Source organism: Hydra vulgaris, chromosome 08 (assembly GCF_038396675.1).
Source record: "Hydra vulgaris chromosome 08, alternate assembly HydraT2T_AEP".
Lineage (NCBI taxonomy): Eukaryota > Metazoa > Cnidaria > Hydrozoa > Anthoathecata > Hydridae > Hydra > Hydra vulgaris.
In genome coordinates, this window is record NC_088927.1 from 16,240,787 (window position 1) to 16,267,976 (window position 27,190).

Genomic DNA, 27,190 nt, shown 5'->3' on the forward strand with positions numbered 1-27,190 from the left:
GATATTATCAATATGCTGGTATATTGATTTAACTCACATTACAAAAAAAAACATGTATTTCCTAAAATAAATATTCTTCTCATGGCAAACCTTTATATTACGTTTAATCTTCTGTAAATACCAGATTTAGAAGTGCATGTAAATATTTTTGGAACTAAAGTAGGTTATCCGCATCCACTAACGGGTCCACTAATGAAATCCTAATTTCATTATTTGAGCATAATAATTAGTTTTTGTGGTTTTATGCGTAGGCATAAACGTTCTATAAAATATAAACTTTATTATTTGAAACACAATTATTTAAAATGAGGTTAAATGCAGCTGAACGAGAATCTTTTCGAAAGCGACTAAAAATCTTTTTTGTAAATAAACCTAATATTAAAAAAAAAAAAAATTGTAAATCATTTTGAAAAGGAAGGATTTGCTCGAAGTACAATATATGATAACCTAAAAAGACTTGAAACTGTTCAATCGTTTTCTGATAGAAAGCACCCTGGTTGTCCGACATCCTGGACTAGAGAAAAGAAAGCCGAATTAACGAGACTTGTCAACAATCGAAAAGGGGTCAGTCAGAGAAAATTAGGTATTAAATTCGGTGTAAATCAATCGACAATTGGTCGTCAGTTAAAAAAAATGAATATTAATTATAGAAAACGTGAAAAGACTCCAAAATACACTATAGAACAACAAATAAAGGCAAAGAAAAGAAGCAGGAAACTAGTTAACCAACTCTATAACACAAAATTGCTTCTAGTCATCGATGACGAAAAATACTTTTGTTTTGCAGGGGACAACATGCCTGGAAATTCTGGATACTACACAAACAACAAAAAGACATGCCCAGAAAGTGTTCGTTTTATAGGAAAAGAGAAAGTTCCAAAAAAATTATTAATGTGGATAGCCATATCTGACCGTGGTATGTCCGAGCCATTGTTTCGCACTTCCAAGACTGTAGCGATCAATTCATCAATCTATATTAATGAATGTTTAGAAAAACGACTTCTTCCATTTATTCACAAGTATCATGGAGACTTTAACTATTTATTTTGGCCAGATTTAGCAAGTTTATTAGCTCATTATTCTAAAGATTCTCTAAATTGGATGGACCAATATGTCTATTACGTTGATAAAGAACCCAATCCCCCAAATGTGCCTCAAGCACGACCAATTGAAAATTTTTGGGGACATTTGGCACAGAAGGTTTACGAGGGAGATAGGCAAGCTTCAACATAACAAGTTTTGATTGATCGCATTAAACTAAAACTACAAAAATATGATTTAAACTTTTTACAGTCGCATATGAAAGGCGTCAGAGGAAAATTGAGGTTAATTGCAAATGGTGGTGTTTTTTCATATAAAAAATAATATATTTTTATTAAAAGATAAATGCTTTATTTAAAAAAAATATAATAGTAGTTTGTTTTTTTATTTATAAATAAGTTGTTGACGTTTTTATTTTGTCCGATAACTTCCGCATCACCCGTTAATTTGTGTTGTATAAAGCAAATCAGAGGTGTTTTGAGCAATTTGTAAGACAAAAAAAATGTATAAATACATTATATGTAATTTCGAAATTACTAAAAACTCCTCTGGCTTTCAATAAAAACTATACTGTACAAATTAGTGGACGTGGATAGCTTACTTTAGTTAAAAAAAAAATGCACATACACTTCTAAATCTGGTATCTACAGGAATTACAACGTAATATAAAGGTTTGCAATAAAAAGAATATTTTTTGTAGAAAATTCATGTTTTTTGTTTGCATAAGCATAACACTTGTAAGCATATGGAGGCTCAGATTTAAAAAAAAGATAAGAAGTTACTTCAAAATACAGATTTTTTTGGCGCATTTCCATTATTTTTGGGAATCTCAAAAGTTCATGAAAACCATTTAATGAAGTTATTGTGTTGCAAAGCAAACATTTTTATGCATAAACTTAAACCTATACTATGCAATAAAATAAGCTTTCTTTAACCAAACAAAACATCTTGGCGAAAGAGATATATTTACGTGATTATAGTTTATTTACGTGATAAACATTGTATCAAGCTAAAAAAGAATCCATATGCCCCTAACTAAAGTTTAGACCCATGGCTCATTTAAAAAATGTTATTTCACTGAAATATATAAACCCAGATAAGTCATACCAACATCACGCGTTGTCCATCAAACAGCAAAGGAAACCTCAACTTAGTAGTGGTTGCTTGCAGCCTTATTGGGAGTGAATCAAAATTAAAAAAAAAAGAAAAAGAAAAAAAGTTGGATTCGGCACAACCATCCGCCTTAAAAATACTTTAGGGAACCTGATAACAATGTCTGCACCAAATACAAGGGTTCATTAAGGGATGGTCCTATTGCGACAACAAAAAAACACCACACGCTACTAATCAAAAGATGATAGCGTGGCTCTTTTTGAAAATTTTTTTATTAATAAAATTTTAAAAACATCATTTAAATAATTTAATAAACATCATTTAAATGTTATTATTTATTGAAATTTATATTTAAAGTATTCATATAAATATTTATTTAAAACATGATATTTAAATTTATTTAAAAAAATCTGCCGATTTTTTGTTGAGGATTTTTTGTTTAACTTTTTCACCATCCTCTTCACTCCCCTTCTAACTATTGTTATTTTTCTCATCGATTGTTATTTTTCTCATCGATTGAAACATCAATCACTTACATACCTCACCACATTTGACCATCATAGCGATCTCTTGCCTTGTTAAAACATGGAGCCACTTTCGATTCAATTTCTTTTGTCGCATCGTTGATCCAGGAAAAAGTTGACACTATAAATATAATAAAATGATCACTTAACATTAATTTATTTAAACCTATAATTATGTTCAAAAACTATAGTTATTAGATGAGTTCACACATATAAATTAAGGAAGAAAATTCAACTTATAATGAGTAAACAATCATATAATAAGTAAGAAAATTCAACTTATACTGAACAGTCTTATAATAAGAAAGTTCAACTTATAATGAGTAAACAACCTTATAATAAGTAAGAAAGTTCAACTTATGATGAACAAACAATCTTATAATAAGTAAGAGCTTTATAGAATCATATAAATATCTGCATATTAATAACTTATAATATAAGTAAACAAGTAAAGGTTGCAGCCAGCCTCCAACCATTATCACACTGTTGTAATGTTGCTTCTCTTTCACTTTTCTAAATATACTATAATAGGTGCAGCTCTAAAGAGCTAGCGTCTCTTCTGCAATCTACTTAAATTTATTCTTTTATTACTCATCATTCAATTTATCCTTTAACCGCGACTATTCCTAAGTGCTTTAAAAATTCTTATTTGCCTAGTTTTTTTTCTTGAACATATGTTCTTTGGAATTCTCTCTCTCCATCTTGTTTTTCTTGGTTCATATAATTTGCCATCTGTCAATCAAATCATCTGTGAGTTGTTACCTTTCTTCATAAACTTTATCTTGGCTCTTCCAGTAACTTCCAACTCTAGTAGTGGTTGCTTGCAGCCTTGTTGGAAGCAAAGATTAAAGAAGTAACTGTTACAATAAGTAAAAAAAAATTGTTAACATCTATATATATTTTGAATATTTTGGAAGTATAATTTTTTTTGTTACTGTTAATTTTTGTTATTGTTGTTAAATCAAATTCTGAGTATGAGCAGACAGTTAGACCGACTCCTATTTATACAAAAATGTTTAGAGTAGATCTGAATTAAACTTAGATCTAATCAGAGTAGATCTGAAATTAACATTTTTGAGCAGTTTTTCCAGGTTAAAGCTTGTTTGCCACGACTTCCAGTCCTGTTGATATTTTGCTGCAGTTCAAGTGCCAGAAATTTTTTAAGACCTGAGAAACATGAACATAAATATCCCTCCTTCAAGCTTCATTTATAAATGTTTTATCTCATTCATATTGTAATCTTTTGCCAAAAGGTGTTCCTCTTGGCAATCAAGCACATGGTTATACTCACATAATCGGAGTGTACACATTATCATAATCGCAGCAAAGAGGTAAAAAAAATTCTTTGCTGCAGTTATGATGATGATAACACATTCCAATCAACAGGATCACAACAAACACGCGCCTATAATCTTAAATTATCATTATTCAAGATTAGTCAAATTATAATGGATAAAAGTCAATTCACGCAGAATGTATGCATTCATAAGATGAGTGTCCAAATCCACTTCTGCAGTTTTTTCTTCAGTTTTCTTTTTCCTTTTTTTTTAAAAAAATTAACAGTTGTTCACAAATATTACCTAACCAAAAAATAAATTTTGCAAGATTTTTCCAACTTTATACTTAAAACTAAAATGCCAATAATAATGAATTAAACAAAAATGTTGCCTGCTTTTTATGCTTTTTAATGTTTCAATAAAATATTTAGAGATTATTTAAATCAAATGTTTTGAAAAGATAAACTGTCATGATAGTTATAATAAAAGTCACCAAAACAAAAAAAATCATAAACTAAGATACACCAATCATAAATTATGATACATCAATAAACAACATCAGATAAAATAAAAATATTCTTTGCAATCAGACTAAAAAAAAGCACAAATATTAAAATAAAAAAGAAATAAAAATATTACAAATATTAAAATAAGAAAGTTAGTTGTTAAACAAAGTTAACATTTATTTCATAAATTGAATTTATCAAAGAGAAACACAAAAACAATGAATATATAATGAAATAATTAAAAACTTGAAAATAAATACAGCTGTATTAAAGATTATTATTTTAAATTATAGCAGAACTATGAGTTAATAAAAGTGCATACATTTATTAATGTTTGAACACTTTTTTCACTTGAACTCTAAAAGTGTAGAAACTTTTTGCATTTGTTCAAAAATAACACATGTCATTGGAAAAATTAAAAATTACCTTATGCGCAACAGGAAATTTTGGAGTTTTAAGCTTCCTTGACAGTTTATTGCTTTTTAACTATAAGCTTTAAATCTTTATTTTTTGTAAACATGCTATAGATGGATGGTATATTCCTGATAACGCAGATTTGACAACTTTTATTGCATAAACATTTTTTCTCTTATGTAAGGTGTTGAGTTTTATTTTTAAAAGGGAAGCAAAAAGGGTGATCCTAGGTTTGTGACAAATAATTTGTACACATTGCAACTGTATTACATAAAACCTCTTTAGTTGTGACTTGGATTGACCAAGACATTTCATTGAAATACAATGCTTTGATTGAAATACATTTATTGAAGATCTTCACATCAGTTACAATGATATTAAATCGAAAAAACCTTTACTGAATAAACTGGAAGGATAAGGTCCTTATTGCTTCTGGACTTCTATTATTATTTAAACCCAGAAGCAACATGGGTACCACTTATAAAAGTGGAGCTATGCTTTACCTTAAATATGTTAATATAAAAACTATTACACTATAATATAGTCTATATTACTATAAAAATTATTGTGGGATTTATTGGAGAAAACCATTTTTTTTGGTAGATAACTACAAAAAAAAAAAAGAAAAATCTAGATTGAATATATTATATTTCAATCTAGATTTTTCAATTGTTTGTGTATATATCTACCAAAAAAAAAAGGTTTTTTTGGTAGATATCTACACAAACAATAAATTCCAATAAATACCCCAATAATTTTGTATATTATTTAATAAATTTATTTAATATAAACTTCTAATAGTTAAATTGAGTTAATGGATTGACTATGAGTCAGTTTAAAATAGAGTTAAAAATATTAAATTCAATATAAAATAAAAATGGAGAAAGTGATGGTACACGCTTTATTAAAAAAAATGTTATTAGTACTTGTAACTTAAATTAGATAAATAAAAATTCTAACATCTCTAGGACTTAGGGACGTATGGTCCGCTAATGTTTTGCGACAATATAAAGAATAAAAAATAATCCGGTAACCGAAAAATACGACCTAATTCTGAGGGATGTTAAAGTCTGCTAACCCTACTCTCCATCAAAGATGAAATTCTTTGACAAACATTTTTGAAGATTATTTGAAATTTGAGGCACAAAAAACAAGAAAAGAGAATTTATTATTTGATTTTTTATTTTATGAAGTTATTTCAAAATCATATTGATGTATTATTAGAAAAAAAAGTCAAAAAACTTTTGTTTTTAAACTTTTTTAAGTTTTTGTAGCATAAAAAAAGTAGGTAAACGTACTCAAATTTGGTGTATGTTCCTAAAATTTACGCTAAAAACAACATGTCCCTTAATTAGGTTTGAGTAGTAGATTTTATAAATATGATTTATCAAAGTTTAGTTTTATATTTTACTTTAATTGAACACTACGTTGTTGGACTTATAATTATAAAATTTTTATAAAAAGTATAAAATATTTTAAAGTTGGCATATATATTGTGCTAAGTTGTCATTATAAGGTTTGAAGACCCGAGAGACGGAAAAAGAGTAAATATTGTTTTGCAAGTTGCAAACTTAGTGCACGATTTTAGCATCGCGCTGTGGAAAATACAAAAACGTACTATAAATGATTTTTGCTCAAATTTTAATTTCACTACTGAAATTATATTTTAATTTTTTTTAATAGTTTAAGAGTTAATCTTTACTATAATGTAAGAATTTCAGCTAGTTTTATGTAAAAAGATAATTTTTGAAGCCCTTCTGTTTCATATTTTTGTAAATGTTCAATTGAAACTTATTTGCTTCATCACTTTAATTATTTTCTATAAAACTTTTTATGAATCAGTATAAAGTGTCATACATTTTTGAAGACATCATGTTATGGAAATTTTAGAACAAATTCATATTTTTAGTTATATGTTTTGTTTACTATTAATTAATAAAAGTACACAATGAGCTAGAAAATAAAAAATCTTAAACTTCACCCACGCTTCCCCACGCTTCATTTTTATAATCAGCTTCTTCACGCTTCATTTTTATAATCGATTTATAGCTTAGGTCTCTCTAAAAATGATATATTAAAAATCAGGTGCAGATACGTGCGGTTTCCAAACTTATAGGTAAAAAAGTGATAAAAGTTAGAAAACAGAAAACCGCTCTTTATCGTGGTTTCAGACTATTTCTGTTTATAACCATAGTTTTATAACCATAGTTTTGCGTAAGTTTTTTTGTCAATTTTTTATTGAGAATTAATTTTGATGGACATGCATTTTACTATTTTTGCATTTTGTGGTGAAAATGTTATTATCAATTTTTGAACACTGCATCATGAAAAATTTAAATCACTGCAACAAATTTACAGTAGAAATTGAACTCTTCGATTACTTTTTAAAATGACAACTTTTAAGTGTTCGAAATGTAAACTGTTACTTTCCTATATTGATGTAGAAAGGTCAATTGAGACACTATCAATAATTTTAAAAGAAAATTGTAAAGTTTCTCAGGAAAGGACATTTGTCCGTCGTTTAATAAACAATGGACCAAGGCGTCACGGGAAGTGGAAGGTTTTTTTATCTAACAACAGTAATTGGTTAAATTCTGAATATAGTGTACTTTTACCAAAATTAAAAAACGCAATAACAGACCCCACGTCATCTACATCATTTGAAAAACGTGGAAGACCGTGCATTTTTTATGGAGATTTGTCAGAGACCAGTAAAAAAAGAAAAAATTCCATATTAGTTAAGGAAATTGTATTCAAGCACATCTTTAATGCATATCTTCAGGCATAAAATTTAATAGGAGAAGAAACAAAAGCAAAGCTTGTGGAAGCATTAAAAATTGCCCAAAAAGTAAAAAAGATTGCTGTCTCCAGTTTTATGGAAAACACAAACGTTTCACTGACGGATAAAGAAGCACTCAGCGTATTTTGTGATTTAGATTTAATTAAAGCACAATATTTATACTTAAGGAAGTTGATAGACGAAAAAATTGTTCCTTATAAATTTAAACCTTTAATTTTGTATAGTAAATGAGGTTAAGATGGTTCCTCTGGCCAAAGCGAATACAAGCAGAAACTTCCAGAGGAATCTGAACTTATTTTTGATGCAAATTTATTTATAAGTTTTTTGGTACCGTTCAGATTAGTTAACTCGCGCAGTTATTTGGCAAAATCCGGCTCTTTATTGTTTTTGTTGACCTATAGGCATAAAATTTTGCAAAGAGACTAACCTGAGAAAACTAAGGTTGTTGTAGATGAAATAAAAAGCCAAATATACCCTTTACGGCCATTTATAATTATAAAAGTTGTAAAAGAATACAAGTGAAATATGAACTTTTTTTAACAATGATAGATGAAAAAGTGACTCAGGTATTAATGGATACGCCTACTGCGTCTAGAATGTTCAGTTTGTGGAGCAACTTCACAACAAATGAACGATTTGACTAAAGTGTCTGCTAGGTCTGAAAATGAATGTTCGTATTAATACGGACTGTCAACATTTCATGCCTGGATTCGGCGTATGGAAATAATATTACATATTTCCAACAACCTGTCTTTCCAATTAGGTTAGCTAAAAGTGAAGAAAAAAAAAACGTCAAAAGAAAGAGAAGAAGACCTTGATACAGAAACGTTTTCGTGAGCAGCTTGGGTTAGTCGTTGACAAACCAAAACAAGCAAATGGTAATATCAATGATGGTAATACTACTAGGAGATTTTTTTACAGTGCAAGCTGCTCTTCTAAAATCACTGGAGAAAATAAAAATTTGATTAAGCAACTTTACATAATTCTACAAGCTCTCTCCTCAGGTGTTATAATAAATGCTGAAAGTTTTGGTACATATGCTACAGAAACTGCAAACATTTATGTGAGTAATTATAGCTGGTATTACATGCCGTCTTCAGTACACAAAATTTTACTTCATGGAGAAAATATCATAAAATGTTTTGCAGTACTGCCTGTCGATCAACTTTCAGAAGGTGCGCACGAATTCTGTAAATAAAGGCTATAAAAAATTTCGCCTTCATCATGCCATGAAATGTCCTAGATTAGCTACAAATAAGGACGTGTTTCATACTCTTCTGTACACTTCTTGATGAAGATACTTTTCAGCCTTTGAAAGTCGACCTATATTTTATTCCATAAAAACTCACTATTTAAAAATTGTTATTAACAAACTATTCTGAATATTTCTACAATAAGCGTTTCATAAATATTCATGTAAAAATTGAAATATATTACGGACTTTCACAGAGTGCGGTTTCAGTGTATGACTTCTTCATAGGGGATAAATGAACAAAATGGCAACTTCGTTTAGGTTGTTTTTAAGGTGTTTTTAATGAATATAGATATTTTAAATTGATTTAGTTAGTCGATTATTTGATATTTTTTATCAAAATTATATTGTATTACTTAATATATATATATATATATATATATATATATATATATATATATATATATATATATATATATATATATATATATATAATTTTTTTTTTTTAAGTTTTGAGATGTCGTTTTTTTGTTGATAACAAGTAAAAAATAATTAACTTATTATATTTCCAATTACATAAGGATTTTACGTATTTTTTGCAGTTTCGAATACTTTCAAAGTTTTTTCATATAATTAAAAAAAAACATGATTAGTTAAAAATAAAATAAAAATGACAATTTTGAAGTTTTTCATTTACATTTACATTTACATTTTTATTTACAAATTTTATATTAAAATTTTTTTTGTAAAAAATATTTCCTTCGAAGCGTCATATACTAGTTTACATTTGTGCAATATTTTAACACTTTTGATCCAAAACAGATCTATATTTTTCACAGAGCATCGAGCCTAAGGCTCGACAAAAAAAAGCGACAAAAAAACATGCGTTGTTTTAGCGTTCGCAATTTGAAATATAAACAAATCCAAATCGGAAAATTTCCTCGTGGTCTGCGATTTTTCGGAGAGTAAACTCCATCAGAATAAACATTCAAAAACAAAGATGGTAGAAGGGCGTTTTAATATTTTAGCAAAAGTATTGATTGGTAATGCCATTTGCACCTTAGATAAACATGTTAAAGAATCTTCGGAGAAAAGCGCCAGAAAAAGATAAGTTGGGAAGCGATTTGTTTAAATTTTTTAAGGTGAGAGACAAGTCTTTGGTAAATAAACATAATCAAGTATTCAACAAAATGTGTTTACGTTACACTATACTATTGATTATTGAATTCAATTAAGTTAAATTTAATTTAACAGTTCAATTTAATTGATTTAAATAAAAATCTTTTTATGCTGATTTTATTTTCTATTGGAATTTAAACAGTAAAAACATATCATTAACTAATATACATATCATTTCGATTTCCCTTTAAAGTCTTAAAACTTTCAAATTTGATATTTACATTTAAGCAGACTTGAATTTTTGCTAAATTAAGTGTTTTTGCATTAGCTTTTTTTTTTTAATTTTGATATATGTAAACCATGCTTTAAATTGTTAAAATGTTCAAATTGTTTTCAAAAAAATATAAAATAAATTTAATATATGTTTTGAATAAACCTTTTAAATAAAAGGTATTTATAGCAAGGGTGTATCCTTAGGGAGGAGGGGCGATGGGTGCGATCACCCCTATTATATACTTTGGAAAGAATTTTTTTTGTAAATTTATATATTTAACAAAGCATGCTGTTTGAAAAATGAAAAGTAATTTAGGGAGACTGTTTAAAAGTGATAAAAAATTTAACAAATTTGTGTGGTTAAAAAAAATATTGGGTTGTTGGGATATAAATTTAATTTCATAGTTACATAAATTGAAATAGCGTAAGACTAATTTTCTAAAAAAATTAACTAAAAAAATTATTTAAATCTGAAAATAGCCACCCCCTCCTAAAAGTTATGTTATATAAACATTACAAAATAAATAATGTTTAAATAACCAATAATGGTTTTTTGAATTACTTTTTTTATTTGAAAATTTGAATGGTAACTTTTAGACTTATATTTAAAAAAATTAATAGAATCCCCAAGTGCCAAGACAATTTGTGTTCAATTTGGGCTAAATATTTTTGATTATAAATAAATAATAAATGCATAACAGTAAAATTAAAGTTGTCATTTCAGTTGAAGCTTTCCTTCTAAATGTTTTTTTGGTTCATTTATTTCATGCACATTTAATTCATAAAATCTAGTATTATACTGCATAATTTATGAATTTATTCAACACTGATATATTTTTATACTGTTTCTTTAAGCATTTCTGCGCATACTTGTCCTGATTATGATGTGCTTGTTTTCGGTTTTTGTTATAATACTGCTTCTTGTTGTTGTGTTTTATGTCTAACAAATTGAGGAATTTTGTAATATATTAATTGGTTTATCACATTATCCTTATCACAACAATGGCAATCATTTATAATGGTATTGTTTTCAGCAAAATTTATTGATAAAATTATGACAATTATTCACACCGATAATAAATTATGACAATTATTCACACCGATAATAAATTATGACAATTATTTGCACCGATAATAAATTTATTGATAAAATTATGACAATTATTCACACCGATAATAAATTATGACAATTATTCACACCGATAATAAATTATGACAATTATTTGCACCGATAATAAATTATGACAATTATTCTCACCGATAATAAATTATGACAATTATTCACACTGATAATAAATTATGACAATTATTCACACCGATAATAAATTATGACAATTATTTGCACCGATAATAAATTATGACAATTATTCTCACCGATAATAAATTATGACAATTATTCACACCGATAATAAATTAAACAGTTAAACTACTTATAGTTCAGGCATGGCATGCAATCGAGTCCTATTACTGATCATGCAAATAATTCATTTTTTGACAACTTGTCCATGATTGTTTATATGATTTTATGATAGAAAAGCTAAGCTCAACTTAAACTAGGGGGAAAAAAAGTAGTAATAAAGAAAAAACAATTTCTTACTAAAAAGAAAATATATAAGCACTAAAATAAAAATAATACTCAAAAAAAAGCAAAAAAAGCAAAAACTCAAAGCAAAACTTTTTGTTATTAAACTTATCTTTTTAAACGTTTTATTAGTTATGCAAAAGGCATAACTTTAATAAAATGTTTAGAAGGTTTAAAAAAATCGTAAGTTTAACTATAAAAATTAATCGTATGAACAAGATGCTTCAAAATTTTTCCATTAATCTACAACAGGGTTGTTTTGATTTAAATCGATTAATATTTAAATCAGACGAATAAAAATTATGATTTAAATTGAGTTTTTTGATTTTAATTATTTTTAACGATTATTTATTGATTAATCAAATTAAAGTAAATTGTACTAGCTAAATACAACTACTGCATAAACAAGTATTAGTTATAATAGTTAGATAATACATTATAAAATATATATTAGTCATATAAATCATTAAATTTTTAAATTTATTGTAAGATTTTTATCCATATAAGTAAATTTTTTTTTTCATGTTTTAATTTATTGATTAATTACATTAATTTCTGTTTTTGTTATTATTTATATAATAAATGTTAAGATATTCCTTTTATATAAAAGTATATTCAAATTTTTTTAAATTACAGTATTCATTTATAATTGGTTGTTATTTTTTAGTTGTAAAATAAAATTAATATAACTAGAAACAAAAATGTCTGGTGCCAGTAGAAAAAAAGATGCAGTTTGGACATGGTTTGAAGAAATACATGCAAAGTTTGGGAAAAAAGGCAATAAAGCTAAATGCAAAAGCTGTGGTGTACAAATGCAAGGTTTGGTTGCTCGAATGAGAAAACACAAAAGTGATGGTAAATGTAGTTTTCTAAAAGATGTTCAAGATGACAAAAACATTATTATTTGTCAAGAAATCTTAGAAAATATCAACCAGACAACTGAAGAACCACAAACTAGTCAATGTTCTGTTAAGAAAACTGAATTTAGTTAATCTGCTTTAGATAAAACAAGTTTTTTGTGTTAAAATAAAAAGACAGTGACAAGACCAAGCTGTGGCAAGACAGTGACAACTAAATTGGATTCATACCTTATTAAAACCACTAAATCTGAAAAAGAAGCTATTGATGAGCAGATAGCAAGAATGATTTATGCTACTAACTCGTTTTTCAAAGTGGTTGACCATCCAAAATTTATCAAGATGATCCATTTTTTATGCCCAGGATATAACCCTCCTAATAGAATCGATATAAGTGGAAAAGTACTAGATACTGTTCACAAGAACAGTTTAACTAGGTGTTCAGGTTTGCTACATGATCAGTCTGTAACCACAAGTATTGATGGGTGGAGCAATGTTCATAATGAACCAATAGTTTGTGCAGCAGTAACAACAATGAAATCAGATATCTACCTTGCAGATTTGATAATTGATACCTCCGGCCATTTACATACTTCTGACTATTTAGTTGAAATTGCTGTTAATTCTATCAACAAGTGCAAAAAACGATTTTGTTGTAAAGTTTGCAGTGAGACAACAATTGGAAACTCGAGATAATGTTAATGTTATTTCATATGGATGTTCAGCTCTCAATTTCTTATTAATTATTATTTATTAAAATTCGTATTCTCAATCTATTGGCCCAAGATTTAGCAATTCCAAACATCAAGGAGCAGATTGTTCAAGTTTTTAAATATTTTAGAAACAACCATTTTGCTGCTGCTACATACAAAGCAAAAGAGGGGCTACGACTTATAATGCCCCAAGATGTCAGATGGAACACATTGGCTGATTGTCTTGAATCCTATCTTAAACACTGACCGATTCTGTTAACGATTTGTGAAGAAAACAGAACAATTGATAAGAATATTACAAATATTATAAATAACCTTGGTGTAAAGCGAAGTGCAGAAGAGCAGTTACAAATGCTTAAACCAACAGCAGGACAGTAGTACTATTGGTGACAGTGTAGTGATATGGAAAAATCTTTAGAGGGAATTAAGTCGTAAGCTTAGCTAAAATGAATTTATCCAAAAGAATACAATCTATAACCCAGCTGATTTCTTGGCTAATATTGTTAATCCTAAATACAGAGGTAAAGAATTAACTGATAAAGAAATAGAGATTAGAATGGATTTTGCAGCTTCAAAGAATCCAGACTTTCTTCCACTTTTGGTTAACTTTAAAGCAGAAGCAGCACCATTTTAAAAGTTTATGTTCCACGATAACATTGTTCAAACTATTAAGCCATGTGATTGATGGAAATATCATAATGATCCTGTGAATCAGGAATCACTGAAAGTTGTTGAACAGTTACTTACTACTGTTGCTTCATCTGCAGGAGTTGAAAGAATCTTTTCATCATTTGGTCTTGTACATTCAAGCATTAGAAATAGACTCGGAATTGAGAAAGAAAGCAAATTGGTTTTCCTATTCAAACTATTTAATCAAAAAGCATAAGAATCAATGAGTTTAATTGATTGAATCTTTGAAAATTTGTAAATAATCAACATTAAAAAAGATTTTTCAATGTTTTAAATTAATTTAGTTATAATTTCATAAAAAACTTATTTCATTAAAAACAACTTGATAAGGAGTTTATTTTTCCAAAATGTAATTTAAATAAAAAAAATCCGATTTAAATCAAAAAAATTGATTTTTTTGATTTTTTTCAAAAATATCATGATTTTTATCAACCCCAATCAACAAAATACATGCTTATGTAAGTAAATAAAGTTATTTTATATTCTTGTATAATTCATATAAAATGTTTCTACACAAGTTCTAAGCAAGTTGTCACAAAAAGTTTTGAACTTTTTCATAAATTAAAGTACCTTAAAAAAAATTTCTTTCAAAAAATATTTGTTAAAAAGATTTTTAGGAAGACATAGAAAAATAGTTTCAAACGTTTAAATTTATCATAAAAAATACATGCCTACAAAAAAAAAAAAATTATATTTAACATTTTTTATTCATTTACACAAACTGCGTTTATTTAAACAACCATAATTAATTTTATGTTTTTATTTAAAGCCTTTGCGTAAAGTAAAAACTTTAGAAAAGATCAACAATTAAAGTTATTCACAACGTAACACTTTTTTAAATGCATTTAAACTGTTAAAATATCAAAATAGCCGTGGTCAATAAGCCACTGTCATGTATGGAGTATCACTTGGGTCAGTGTGCAGTTTATTTATTGTATATATCTTAATTAATTGTTGCAAAAAAAAAAAAATTTAAATCTTAAATTTTTTTGTGAAATGCAAAAGGAAAACTTGCAATTTTTACAGTGGAGCTACTTAAGGTCCGGAAATATAACACTTTCAGATCATTTGAAAGTTATGATATTGAAAAATTTACAGTAAACAACAGTGCTTTATGGTTGATAAAAATTATTTATCAAACTAAAACGTAAACTAATTGTTATTAAGTGGATACATAGTATGTAAACACTTAAAGAAATTTATTTTACTTATTATGTATTCATATTATGCATTCGCTATGTTTTTTTTTTATCTATCGTGCAGCTGTTACATATTAAATAACAAAAATAGTTGTATCATGCTTTTCAGTGGAAAAATAAAGTTATTATTTGCTTATATCATGCTATAATTTGGACTGGTAACTAATTAATAATTAGTCTAATAACTCAATAATACATTATGAGTTGTTTATATAATGTTTCTATGTGGAATTATAACAGTATTATTTGTTTATAAAATGTTTAAATTTCCAAATTATATTGTACTTTGATAAACTAAATGAAAGATTCTCACTTTATTTTTTAATTAAATAATGAACTCACATTGTGATATCAACAAGAGCTTAAAAAAACTTAGAAGACCTACAAAGGCTTTAGTAGAAAGTCTATTTAGTAGAAAAAAATTAGTAGAAAACCCTATAATTTACACGTAGGCGATTCACCAACTTTCAAACAGCTCTTTCAATATGGTTACAAGTTTAAGAAAGATTTATTTTACGGGCAGAAATTAACTTTTGACTTGAAAATTGACATGACAAAAGTCAGTTTTTTTACCTTTGATAAAAGATACCCCATTAAAAAATAAAATTTCCAGAACATTTCTGGAAATTTTATCTGTCTGCTTGTCAGTGTGATATTCCAATTAATAATAATTGTAATGATAGGTGAATATAATTTTAAAACAATTTTTTAAAATGTTAATGTGATAAGAATTTTATGTGTAGTTAGAAATTCAGTACCCTATCCCCCCTCCCCACCACCACCACCACCTAAAGTTTGCAGAAGCTTTTGCAACAAATATTTTTAAAATTATTTTGATTTGATAGTAAAACAATGAACATTTAGGCAAGCTGGATGTCAAGAAAAGTGAGTGGACAATGAAACATAATTTGTCTCTGTGAGAAAAAAAAAAAGTAATACATGCAATTTTTTTTACCAGTTTCATTATGCATTTACAAATACACTTCACAAAAATGGTAGATTAAGTAAAAGAAAAAAGCATCAATTGCTTATCTCTAATCATTTGATCGAGACTTTATATTTCATTGACTTGTCACTTTAAATTAAAACACTTTCAATTTTATAATACCTTACTCGTTTTAGGTTCCTGTTATGGTGATAGAATATTTAAAGGACAAATGATCCAAGATAGGACAAAAAAGAAGTTGGAATTTAGGCAGTGTGGACCAAGCAGTGGCAACAAGGGTTGTAAAGATGTTTGTTAGAGAGAAAAAGAGGCTACTGTGAGGCACATTAGACAGAGAAATCTTCAAACAACATCAGAAGTTGGTTCAGATGAAATATTTAGTGTTGAATCCTTAACTTTAGATGCAGCTGAAAGTGATGAGTTTGAAGAGCAGATACTAAAAAATAGTACTAGACTTAACTAATATAGCTAAGGCTGCAATAAGATATGAAGTTAGTGATGCTACTGCAACTGCGTTAAATAATGCTGTAGTAAGGTAGTGGTAGAGTGCTCGCTTCATAAGTGAGAAGTTTTTAATCCCTACCAGGTCCCTGGGAGTACCACGCTCAACTTGTTACTCTGCGCAGCAGCCTTGTTCGTCAAACGTTGTGTTTTGGAGTTATAGAGTTGAGAAAGAGTTGTAACCACAATTAAAGTAGACTCTTTAACTGTAGTGGCCTTCATGCCTTTGGGGAGGTGAATTGAAATTAAAAAAAAAAAAATTGACTGTGTAATAACTGAATATAGGTTTTTTTTTTGTGAAAAAACAAGAGTGGCTAATTTAATTAATACTATGCACTGTCAAGAAATTTTACAATTAAAAGTAATTGGTGAAGATCGAAAAAAAGACAAAAGTCCATTAGTTTATGAAATGAACAAATGACCATTTGAAAATACAAGACAATGAAATACAAGAGTAATGAGGTGTCAAACTGTGTCAAACCACCAAATATAAACATTGTCTCACTTTTACTTATGAAAATAATCATCTTTCTGGTCATAACATTTTCTTTTCAGCAGTTATTCTATAAGTGTTATATAAGCAATAGTTCCAGGCAATACATGTTCTGGCGCTGGTGTGGGTGATGGTTTGTTTGTAAAATTAGGATTGGTTGTTTGCTTCACCAGTCTGAGCTACCAACTCTCCATTTAATTCAGATATGTTATATCTGAAATAAATGGAAAAAAAAATGAACCTAAAAAGCATTCTTCAAAAAAGGTTTCTTTATAAAATAATACAGTTTATCAACAAACAGGAGATAACAGAGTTCAAAAGAATGTATTGATAAATCTTCAGGGTAACTTTTACTGATGCTGTGAAGAAAACTTCCTTTATGCATGCTACTAGATGATGAAGTTGTAATTGATTGTGGTCTTAATCAAATTCTGCAAACTAGGTATCCAGGAAAATTGATTCCAATTTCAAGCTTAAAATCAAAGCTAAAGCAGTTGAAGCCTTGCTTTTCAAAGCTGATGTTTGAACCGACTTAATAAAGGTTTCTTCGATAAAGGTTGAGCTTTTGAGTTTTTGTTTCTTCAAATGAGTTACTACAAGGTATTCAAACTGGTAATAAACTTTCTCTTACTGATTAATATAGTTCCCAATAGGTAGAAAGACCTGTAAAACTCATATCTATAGCTTCTAAATATTTTTATGAACGGGGTGAAAAGACTTTTTTTTGGCTAAAAACCAAAATAAAACCAAAATCAAGAGAAATGCAAAAAAGTTAGATATATATATTGTATACGTTCTTCAGACTAATATTACAAACGTGTATGTTACAAATATTGAAATCAAAAACTATTTTTCTAAGACTTAGACAACTGAAAAAGACTATAAAAAAGTTAATTTAAGGAATGTTAGATTTTTAATAATAAAGACTTCATTTAAAAAAAAAAATAAGTTTTTAAACAAAAACTGTAAGTTACTATGTTAAATATATATGTACCTGCGTATGCCAAAACACTCCAACCAGAGCCAGCAAGAACAGTTGTTAAATGTGTGTGTTTATCTTTTTTACCAATTTAAAAAAAAATTATCCCTCTCACACATTTGCAATATAAGGTACATTTTGCTGACTGGTTCTAATGAAATTCATTGTTTAGGGGAAGGGGTGTGTCATGCACCCTTTTTTTACAACCCTGACCCCAGGTATTTTTAAACACAGCCAATTTTAAAGAGATTTCTGTGAACATTTGACATGAAAACTTGAAAATTGCTTCATAACTAAGTATTTAAAAAAGTACTTAATTCTTCTTAATATTTGAGAAAAAACACAAATATATGAAAACTTGAAAGTAATTTCCCAAAATGATTATAACTCCAAATTGTCAAATTTTTTTTGATTTATGTCTTTATTTATGGGTCACATTAATCTCAAAGTGAGCCAATGTGTTTAGAAAAAAAAAGTGTGTTTAGACAGTGGCTTAGTGGTCAAGTTGTAAAGAAAAAAAAACTATTAGTGTGGTCAGTTACAGAGTGTGTCATTCTTGTCCAAGCCTGTAGTTATTCTTGCCATAATCAAATTTCTAATTTTTCTTCCAAATTTATCCATTTATTAATCCAGATTATTACCTTAACACACGTAAAAGTTCCGTTGTTTCTTTCTGGTAACTGGAAAGTTTTGGTTGAAAGTGAGTAAATTTGATACATGGGAAAACCTACTTTTCCCATGTATCAAATTTACTATAGGCTTGAACTGTGCAAATTAAATGTAAATTAATTTTAAACTAAAGAATTAGACTGCATCGTGTCAGTTAAGTAAAACTAAATAAAAGTTAAACATGAAAAAGAAATATTTCCACTAAACCATATCAAAACAAATTAAATGTAAAACAAATATTTCCAATAAACCATGTAAATTAAATATATATGTGCTAAATATTAAACAAACAGCTTTAAACCTTGGAACAGATTAACGATCTGAAGATATCATCACTAATGCTACAATGCAGTTGTTGCAGTTATGGAACTTTGCTGAGTCAATAGTAAACATGACTTTTGATTGTGAATTATGTTTGCTGTACCTTGATCCAGAAAACAGACAGTTTCACTTTTGTTGACCGGGTGCAGTCCACAAAGCATGGTTAATGTCCAAAATATTGTATTCCATCAAAATGTTCCTTCTTGAAGTGCAGATCCGTTTGTGCCCAGCATGAACAATTACTACTGCTGCACAGCAGACGAAGTTACGCGGCTTTGTCACCTTTGTGTGTCTAATATACAGTGCCTGGTGGACAACGTGTAGATCTGCAGTTGACAACCCATGGCATGATCTCTGCCTTTATCAGAATCTTCCGAAGTACAAACATTTGAGTTCTGAAATAGCACTATAAAAGCTCTGAGGCGCCATCTGTGGTACCTATGTTCTGAAATGGTGCCCCTTGCTCTATTCAGTGACATTGTTTCAAAGCCTGAATTGCAGTACTTAGCCAAGAAGCTTCTGGCAGCAAGGCCTAGTGATGGAATGGCTCTGCTGCAGGATTGCTACGGAACTGGCTTCGGAAAACCCAAGTTCCCAACTGAAATCACTGCCACAACAAGACCAGGAGATTTAGTTACTGCAGATTCATGATACATTTTCAGCCTTTTAGAGATGAAAGTGGATTTTCTTAACAATAATGTTGAAAACTGGCCAGTTCATCCTTCGTTTCTGTCATCAAAGATGAAGACGATTTCTGTCAATGTTATCAATGATAGTTTAGAGTGTGGTGTGAAACTAAGTGCAGACTTTCTAGATGCAGCCAAAAACTGAGGTGAATTATCAGAACATTCTGTAAGTTGTTGAGGCTGACAGAAAGTTCTAAGTCTGCACAGCCGTAAGAAGAAGCGACCAGCATTAACAGTCGAAGATCACAAAGATGACAATTGACAATATTTAACTATATACCCATAGTGCCAGTAGCTAAAAGCTACCTATTGTACTGTGCTCTATTTGATATTGTAAATTTTGCCATACTTGTTTGGAATATTAAAGTATTCTTTTGTTCATTTGACAGTCTTTGCAGTAATTCCTGAAACTATAAGTAATTTTTATTTGTTTAACCGATACCAATGATAGCATTAATTATAGATTATTGCAAAAAATACAGATATTTGTGTTCATTGTGGACCCATTAAATTGCCACAGAAAAATCTCAAATTTTTAAAGGAGTCATAGTTTATGAAGTGGAACACATTACTTTATATTATATATACATGTATATATATACATGTATATATAATATAAAGTAATTTGATAATCTAATTTTTAAAATTTTATTATTTCATATATTTTTACTCATTTCTTTTTTGTGTATAAAACATTATTATATTATATATTATTATATATTTTTTCTATTTATTTTAGCTATGTGAACATGGGTTTCCTCACAAACCTAGTGCCATTGCATATGATTCGAAACTTAAGCTGTTAGCTATTGGAACACAAAGTGGATATTTAAAACTGTAAGTTTTTTTTACTTCACATATTTTTTTGGGGGTAAATGACATATTAATGTATTTAACTTTTTTTTATACTGAAATTTATTCTCAGGAAGTTTATTAGATCCTGCAACTGCATATATATAATAATTTCTAATTAGTTTATAATGATTGTTTTCAGTGTGCCTAATACCCAAACCTTGTTATAAGTTCTGGTTGTGTAGCACTGTAACTTAACATTTTATATCATAATTCAGTGTTATTACATTGTTGTTGTCTCAACTAGTCCTCTTAAAAGAGAACTGAAACTATTATATATAATCTACAAAAGTCTTTGCTATAATTTAACATTAATTTTTGTTTGTTTGATTGTTTGTTCATGCACAACACTGCAAATAAGCTTTTTTGCAATATGAATATTTTACTGAATAAAGTTAAACACATGATTAAAAACCTAAATGTTTTTTTTGTTTTTCATATGAAAAACGAAATGTTATGCATTATTAATGTGATAGTGTTGAAGACGAGGTCATGGTAAATAATGTTTAAATCATCCTACTAATTTAAAATTAAAATCTAAATCTTTTTTTTCTTGCCTTGTTGTAAACACTATGAATTGATGGTTTAAAAAAGCAGTTGTTTAAAAGCACAAAAAGTTGAAAGCCTTGATATTTACATGGTAAAAAGTTAAATTGCGTCATAAGGGTATTTTAAATTATTGCACTGTAGTTTAATCTAATTTTTGTTACAATAAAATGCTCTTCTACTAAAGCCAACAGTTTGCTATTTGACATGTTTTTAATAAAAAGGTCATTCCATATCAAATCACCTAATGGTCCCCAAGATACCGCCTCAAGTTTGCTTCAAATTTTGACCACCCACAGTATTTATGAAAAAAATATAAACCTCAAAATTTCAGCTTGATTGGCCAAACCGTTCAAAAGTTATGATTGATTTAATATTGACAAAAATCAGAAAAGTTTAAGTAGCTGGAGCTTACAGTAGACTTTTTTGATTTTTGACATAGCATAACTTTGTAAATAAAAAAGGTGATCACCTGAAATTTTGTATGTTAATAGTTTTTAACCCAAATAATTTTGCAGGTGTTTTTGACTGATTTTGAACAATTTTTGAGTTCTTGTACCTCAAAGTTGCTAAATAATACAATATTAGAAAAAAATTTTGTGAACTTTAATGTGCGACAGTTCAATATCAACAGATAAGCTGTGCCGATTTTTTGTTACTTTTGTGTACTTAGAGTAACCACTTGCAGAAAAAATTGAAATTATTTGTTTAAAGTTATTTTTGCAGCATTTTCAGCAGCCTGTTAAAATATCGCTTTTTTTAAAAAATACGATAAATTACATTCACTTTGTAGGCATAGAAAGTAGCGTAGACAGTGTAAATAAATTATGAAACTTTTTACTGGCGAGGTTCTATATATTGACAATCACTAAAAAAGATTCAAAGACCTATACTCTATTTTATGACATAATTTTAGCATTTTGAGAGCAATGCTTTTTTTTGTTTAAAAAGATACCTAATAGCGCAAGTTATATTATGTTTCAAAAAAATAAAAATGCTGAAAGTGTATATACACATAAAATACAAGTACACTAATTTCTTTTTCTCTTATTTACTTAACTCATAATACTGTCATAATCATTATTAGTAAGTTTGTGTCATGAGCACTTCTACCCTTAACGGATGGAGCATTTATTTAACATATTACTTTGTCAAATGGAACCCAACACTGACTTGATCGTGCATTATTAGTCCATTTTAAATTTAATTTGTTTCTATGCATAAATTTTACATTAACATCTTGGTTTTCATTCCAAATCTCAAGCACTAGCCCTATGCATTATTTACCAGGTTGAAAGTTTGAAGGATCTTAACACCTTTAATGTTTTTTTCAGCCCACGTAAACAGTTCATTTGGTGTAAGAATCTGGTTTTCATTTGCTGCTCATAGACTCGCTTTTGCTGCTTCTCTTTTTATAGTTCCTCCTATTCCATCTCATGGACTTTTGCCATGGGATGTAGCAAAGAAGTGATGCTCAGCATTTATATTGTGATCTTTAAGATGGTACATTAAGTTTAACAGATATTTGTAATTTTTTTACTGTGATTCAGCACCATTGCTGAAGTATTTTACTTTATTGATTGTGAATAGTTTGATTTTGATCATTGGGAGTAACTTTGTGAGAAAACAATGAAATTTTGTTTGGTCATGATCAAGATGGTCAGAAATTGTACAATAACATTCACATTTGAGTTGATTTTTTTTCATCTTTGTAATAAACAGCAAATGGATGTAAGGTAGCTTGATCAGCTTGCCAGTAAAATCCTTGTACAGCATCTTGCACAAAAAAACCATAGTTCTCTGCAAAATTCATAAGAACAGGACAAAGTGTGTTGATCTAATGTTCTTTTTTCCTCTGATAAGTAGGAGGATTGTGCTTTGGTAAAGTGGTGGTGACAAAGGTCATTCAAAGTTTCACTTAGAGTTTCAATAAACTCAATAATGCTTGTTTGGACTGTGACAAGTGCAGTTCGGTCAGTTGACACCCATTGTTTGTAATTGATCTGATCATCGAAATCAAAATCACTATTTTCAAACACATTTTCCAAGTAAGTCTTCAAATTTACTTTACCAGGGCAGTTGGAACATCAATGAAACATGCAGCTTTGAGTATCTATATTACAAATACATACTTTCATCAAATCTTTGTAATATATTAAATGGCTCTTAGGTAAAGCAGGGCACATCAACTTAGCATTTTGATGGTAAGAACATACGCAAACTGAGTGACTTCCACTACTGTCAACTGTAATGCACCACTTTGGTCTTAGTTTACAGAAATTGCTGAATCCAACTTTGTGTGTAGTTTTTAAAGATAAGCTCCTTTAATCAAGATAAAGCTCCTTTAATCGAACCAATATTAAACGTTTTTGTTTATGAACTTTTACATTATTTATACGCACAGAAACAAAGTATTTTTTTCCTGGACATTGTCTCGTAAATATTGTCTTCAGGTTCATAAAGTTCTATAATTTTTTGTTTAACAATATTCTCCAAAGAATGTCCTATTTTAGCCTCAGGTTTAGCAAGTATTCCTTTTTTATTTTTCAGCTTTTGAGCTTTCTTAACCAGATGTTCTGAAACTGAAAATGTTTTGCAAGTTTTTTCAATTTTTGAGTACATTTTTGAGTAGAGATATTTCCAATAAAGACACTCTTATTAAGAACTGTTTTATCAAGGTCTGATTAACTAAAATCTTCTTCAGCAGCTTCATTAACTAACTTCTGTAATTTGGTCAAGTTTGAATTCATTCATACAGTTAGTACAAACTTTTTGACCAGGTTTTATCTTAAGTTGATTTACTATCGATATGTTGACTTTAAATAATCCCTTGATAATTTTTTATTTGTGGACTTTAAATGGATCACAACAGTGTTTTTAAAGTGCTTCATATCTAGAAATATAGGCTTTTTCACAGTGAAAAATGCCTCTTCATTTGGTTCGAAAGTGCATCCTATCCTTTGAATTAAAACTTCAATATGAGTATCTTTTAGTCTTATTCTTCCTACCATTCTACAATATGACATTTTAACAATCTTCATTTAAAACTCTTCCCACACAACATTTCTCTGACATTTTTTACTAATCTAAAAATATTAAAATCTAGGGTCAAACATGTAACATAATCTAAAAAAAATTAAAAAAAATATTTTTCCAGTAATAAAATCAGTAAAAATGAAATCTCAAGTACAAATGTGATTAAAACTGTCTAAAATGCAAACAATAAACTATTTCTACATATAACTATTTCTGCATACACTAAACTTTTTAGTTTTTGGTTCTTGCAATATTAAAAACTAAAATAATAAAATCCAGAAAATACTGTGCAGATTTAGATTTTAATACAAACTCTTGAAGCAATTGAAGTATTTTACACTCAAATTATAATCATGTGAAAACTTTATCATAATTATATTATATGCATAAAATTAAACAAATACATATAAAATCATATCAAATAAGACACTGATAATATTATGTTAGGGAAAACTGATTATATTTATTCAGGGAAAAATTAAAAATATACACCTAGGCCGTAAGGCTACAATCATGTCATAAGATAGAATATAGGTCTTTAAATTTTTTTTTGTGATTGTCTATATATAGAACCTTACCTGTAAAAAGTTTCATAATTTAATTTTTCTGTTGGTATTGAACTGCAGCACATTAAAGTTTCCAAATTTTTTTCTAATATTTTGTTATTTAGCAACTTTGAGGTACAAGAACTCAAAAGTTGTTTAAAATCAGTCAAAAACACCTGCAAAAATAGATAATTTGAGTGAAAAACTGTTATTGTAAAAAATTTCAGGTGATCATCTAATTTATTTAAAAAGTTATGATCTTTAAAAATCAAAAAAATCTACTGTAAGCTCCAGATACTCACATTTTGTCAATTTTGGTCTATATTGATTCATTTATAACTTTTAAACGGTTTGGTCAATCAACCCGAATTTTTCAGGATTGTATTTTTTTCACAAAAGCTGTGGGTGGTCACCCACAATTTGAAGTAAATTTGAGGTGGTACCCTGGGGCACTTTTGAAAAACTAGGTGATTTCATATGGAATAACGCAAAAGGAAATCCATCTCACTCTGCTTAATTATTAATGTCCACTTGGTTTCTTTAAAATGCGGTTCAGGCTACTTAAAAAGTTGTACATCTTTATCATTAGCTTTAGCTTCAACGATTGTTTTAACAGCATCGCTGCTGACTGCTTTAAAAGTATTGCTGCAGTCATGGTCATTTTCCATTTAATATCTGCAATAAGAAAAACAGATTTAGACTTATTTAAAGAATTTGACAAAGCCGAGTTGATGCTCAAGTTATTGAGATACAGGCTATATGATAAAATTATGAGTTATATCAATAGATGGCAAATAACTAGTCTTGATTTAATGATGCTAGAAACAAAAAGAAATTGCAGAGACCTGTTACAAATATTTAGGTTGGAAAATCTTTTAGAAGTAGTTGTATATAACTCACCTATAATTTGAAATATTTGGATTTTTGAATAATAAAGAATTGGAGTTATTTACCTTGAAAGATTAAGAAATTAAGATCAGTCTACAAATTCAAGGTATTACTTGAGTTAGCTAAGTATGGGTTGCTATATTGCACTATCTAATATTGGTGGGATGCACAATTATATTTCATAAAATTATATTTATAGTCTATGAAACATTTTTTTTTCAAAACACATTAGGTTGGGTGAATAAAAATGAGCAATTGCTTTTACTCAGTAATTGGTCAGCTTTACCTGAAATAAAACTTTAACAATTTTGCTAAAGTTTTTCTTTATGTAAAGCTGACCAATTATTGAGTAAAAGCAATTGCTCATTTTTATTCACCCGGTCTATTACTTATTACAATGTTTCTCGGTTTGATCATGTTTTAAAATGTTTTATCATTAGCATAACTTTTTAATGTAAAAAAATCTGAGCTTGTTATGGTTTTTTTAACTATGATCTTTTGAACGTTAGGAATTTTATGCTTATATATATATATATATATATATATATATATATATATATATATATATATATATATATATATATATATATATATATATATATATATATATATATATAAATTAATGTATAAATAATAAAGTCATTTACAGAGCAGTTTAATTGTTTCGAAAATATATAGAAAATATGCTCTAATTACTAAGGTAATAGGATTAGATCATAAGTTAATAGTGTAGCTTTCTATTATTAACATAATTGTAAAAAGGCTTTCTATTTTTCTGGAAACAAAACAATCAGAATGTTACAAATAAACAAAACCATTAAAAAATTTTTTAAAATCTTTTATGACTCTGTTCAATAAGTAAGATACTTTGATACTTTATAAATAGCATGGCATATATAAGGTTCCATGTTTAACTTATGTTACTTGAGAAACAATTTTATCAAAGTTTTTCTCATTTCAACTCATTAAACTTCTAGCAATTTTGTAAGAAAGCTCTGAGTCTGAATAACTAAATAAGCTAAAAGCGTTTGGGTTTAGCAAAAGCGAATGTATGACAGAAAAATATCATTTAACTTACATTATGCAAAGAAACAAAGTAAAGAAATGTTTTAACTTTTGGGTTGGATTTCTGTGAATCAGTATTGTGAATTGTATCAAAATGTTTAACAGGATCTTGTGAATTTAATACTTAATGTAAAAATAAAAAAAATAATCTACTATGGAAAATAAATGCGTTATCTTGGTTCTATATATTTAGTTTATGCTACTTCATTTATGTTATCATGCAAATTTTAAAGTGGACTTCTTCCAAAGTCAGCTGATATTTTTCCAACAAAAGTTACGAATAAGTTTATAGAAAATCAGTTTGTTTAGGTTTCAGTAAAAAAAATTCATATTCAGTTCTAGTAAGTTCAGTAAAACCATGTG

At 28.1% G+C, this 27,190-nt stretch overlaps 2 protein-coding genes across 3 annotated transcripts in view; both read left to right on the forward strand.

Moving 5' to 3' along the window:
* The first annotated feature begins 305 nt into the window (after positions 1-305).
* Positions 306-1,233, forward strand: LOC136083064 (uncharacterized). Its single transcript, XM_065802472.1, has 2 exons — positions 306-362; positions 415-1,233. Exons 1-2 carry the CDS (start codon positions 306-308, stop codon positions 1,231-1,233), a joined length of 876 nt encoding a protein of 291 aa, XP_065658544.1.
* An 8,523-nt stretch (positions 1,234-9,756) lies between these two features.
* LOC100214605 (lethal(2) giant larvae protein homolog 1) overlaps positions 9,757-27,190 on the forward strand; it is a 49,648-nt gene continuing 32,214 nt past the window's right edge. Inside the window, exons 1-2 of one of the 2 annotated variants that reach the window (XM_065803180.1) lie at positions 9,757-10,009; positions 20,635-20,732. In XM_065803180.1, the coding sequence (XP_065659252.1) occupies positions 9,938-10,009; positions 20,635-20,732 (170 nt within the window). In that variant the 5' untranslated portion in view covers positions 9,757-9,937. The remainder of the gene's footprint in view (positions 10,010-20,634; positions 20,733-27,190) is intronic. The other variant, XM_065803181.1, reaches the window with a different exon arrangement.

Bases quoted from the DNA above. Each gene is read 5' to 3' on its own strand.
- LOC136083064 (XM_065802472.1), top strand. From the start codon at position 306: ATGAGGTTAAATGCAGCTGAACGAGAATCTTTTCGAAAGCGACTAAAA. The intron at 363-414 runs GTAAATAAACCT...CATTTTGAAAAG, and splicing joins AGCGACTAAAAATCTTTTTT to GAAGGATTTGCTCGAAGTAC.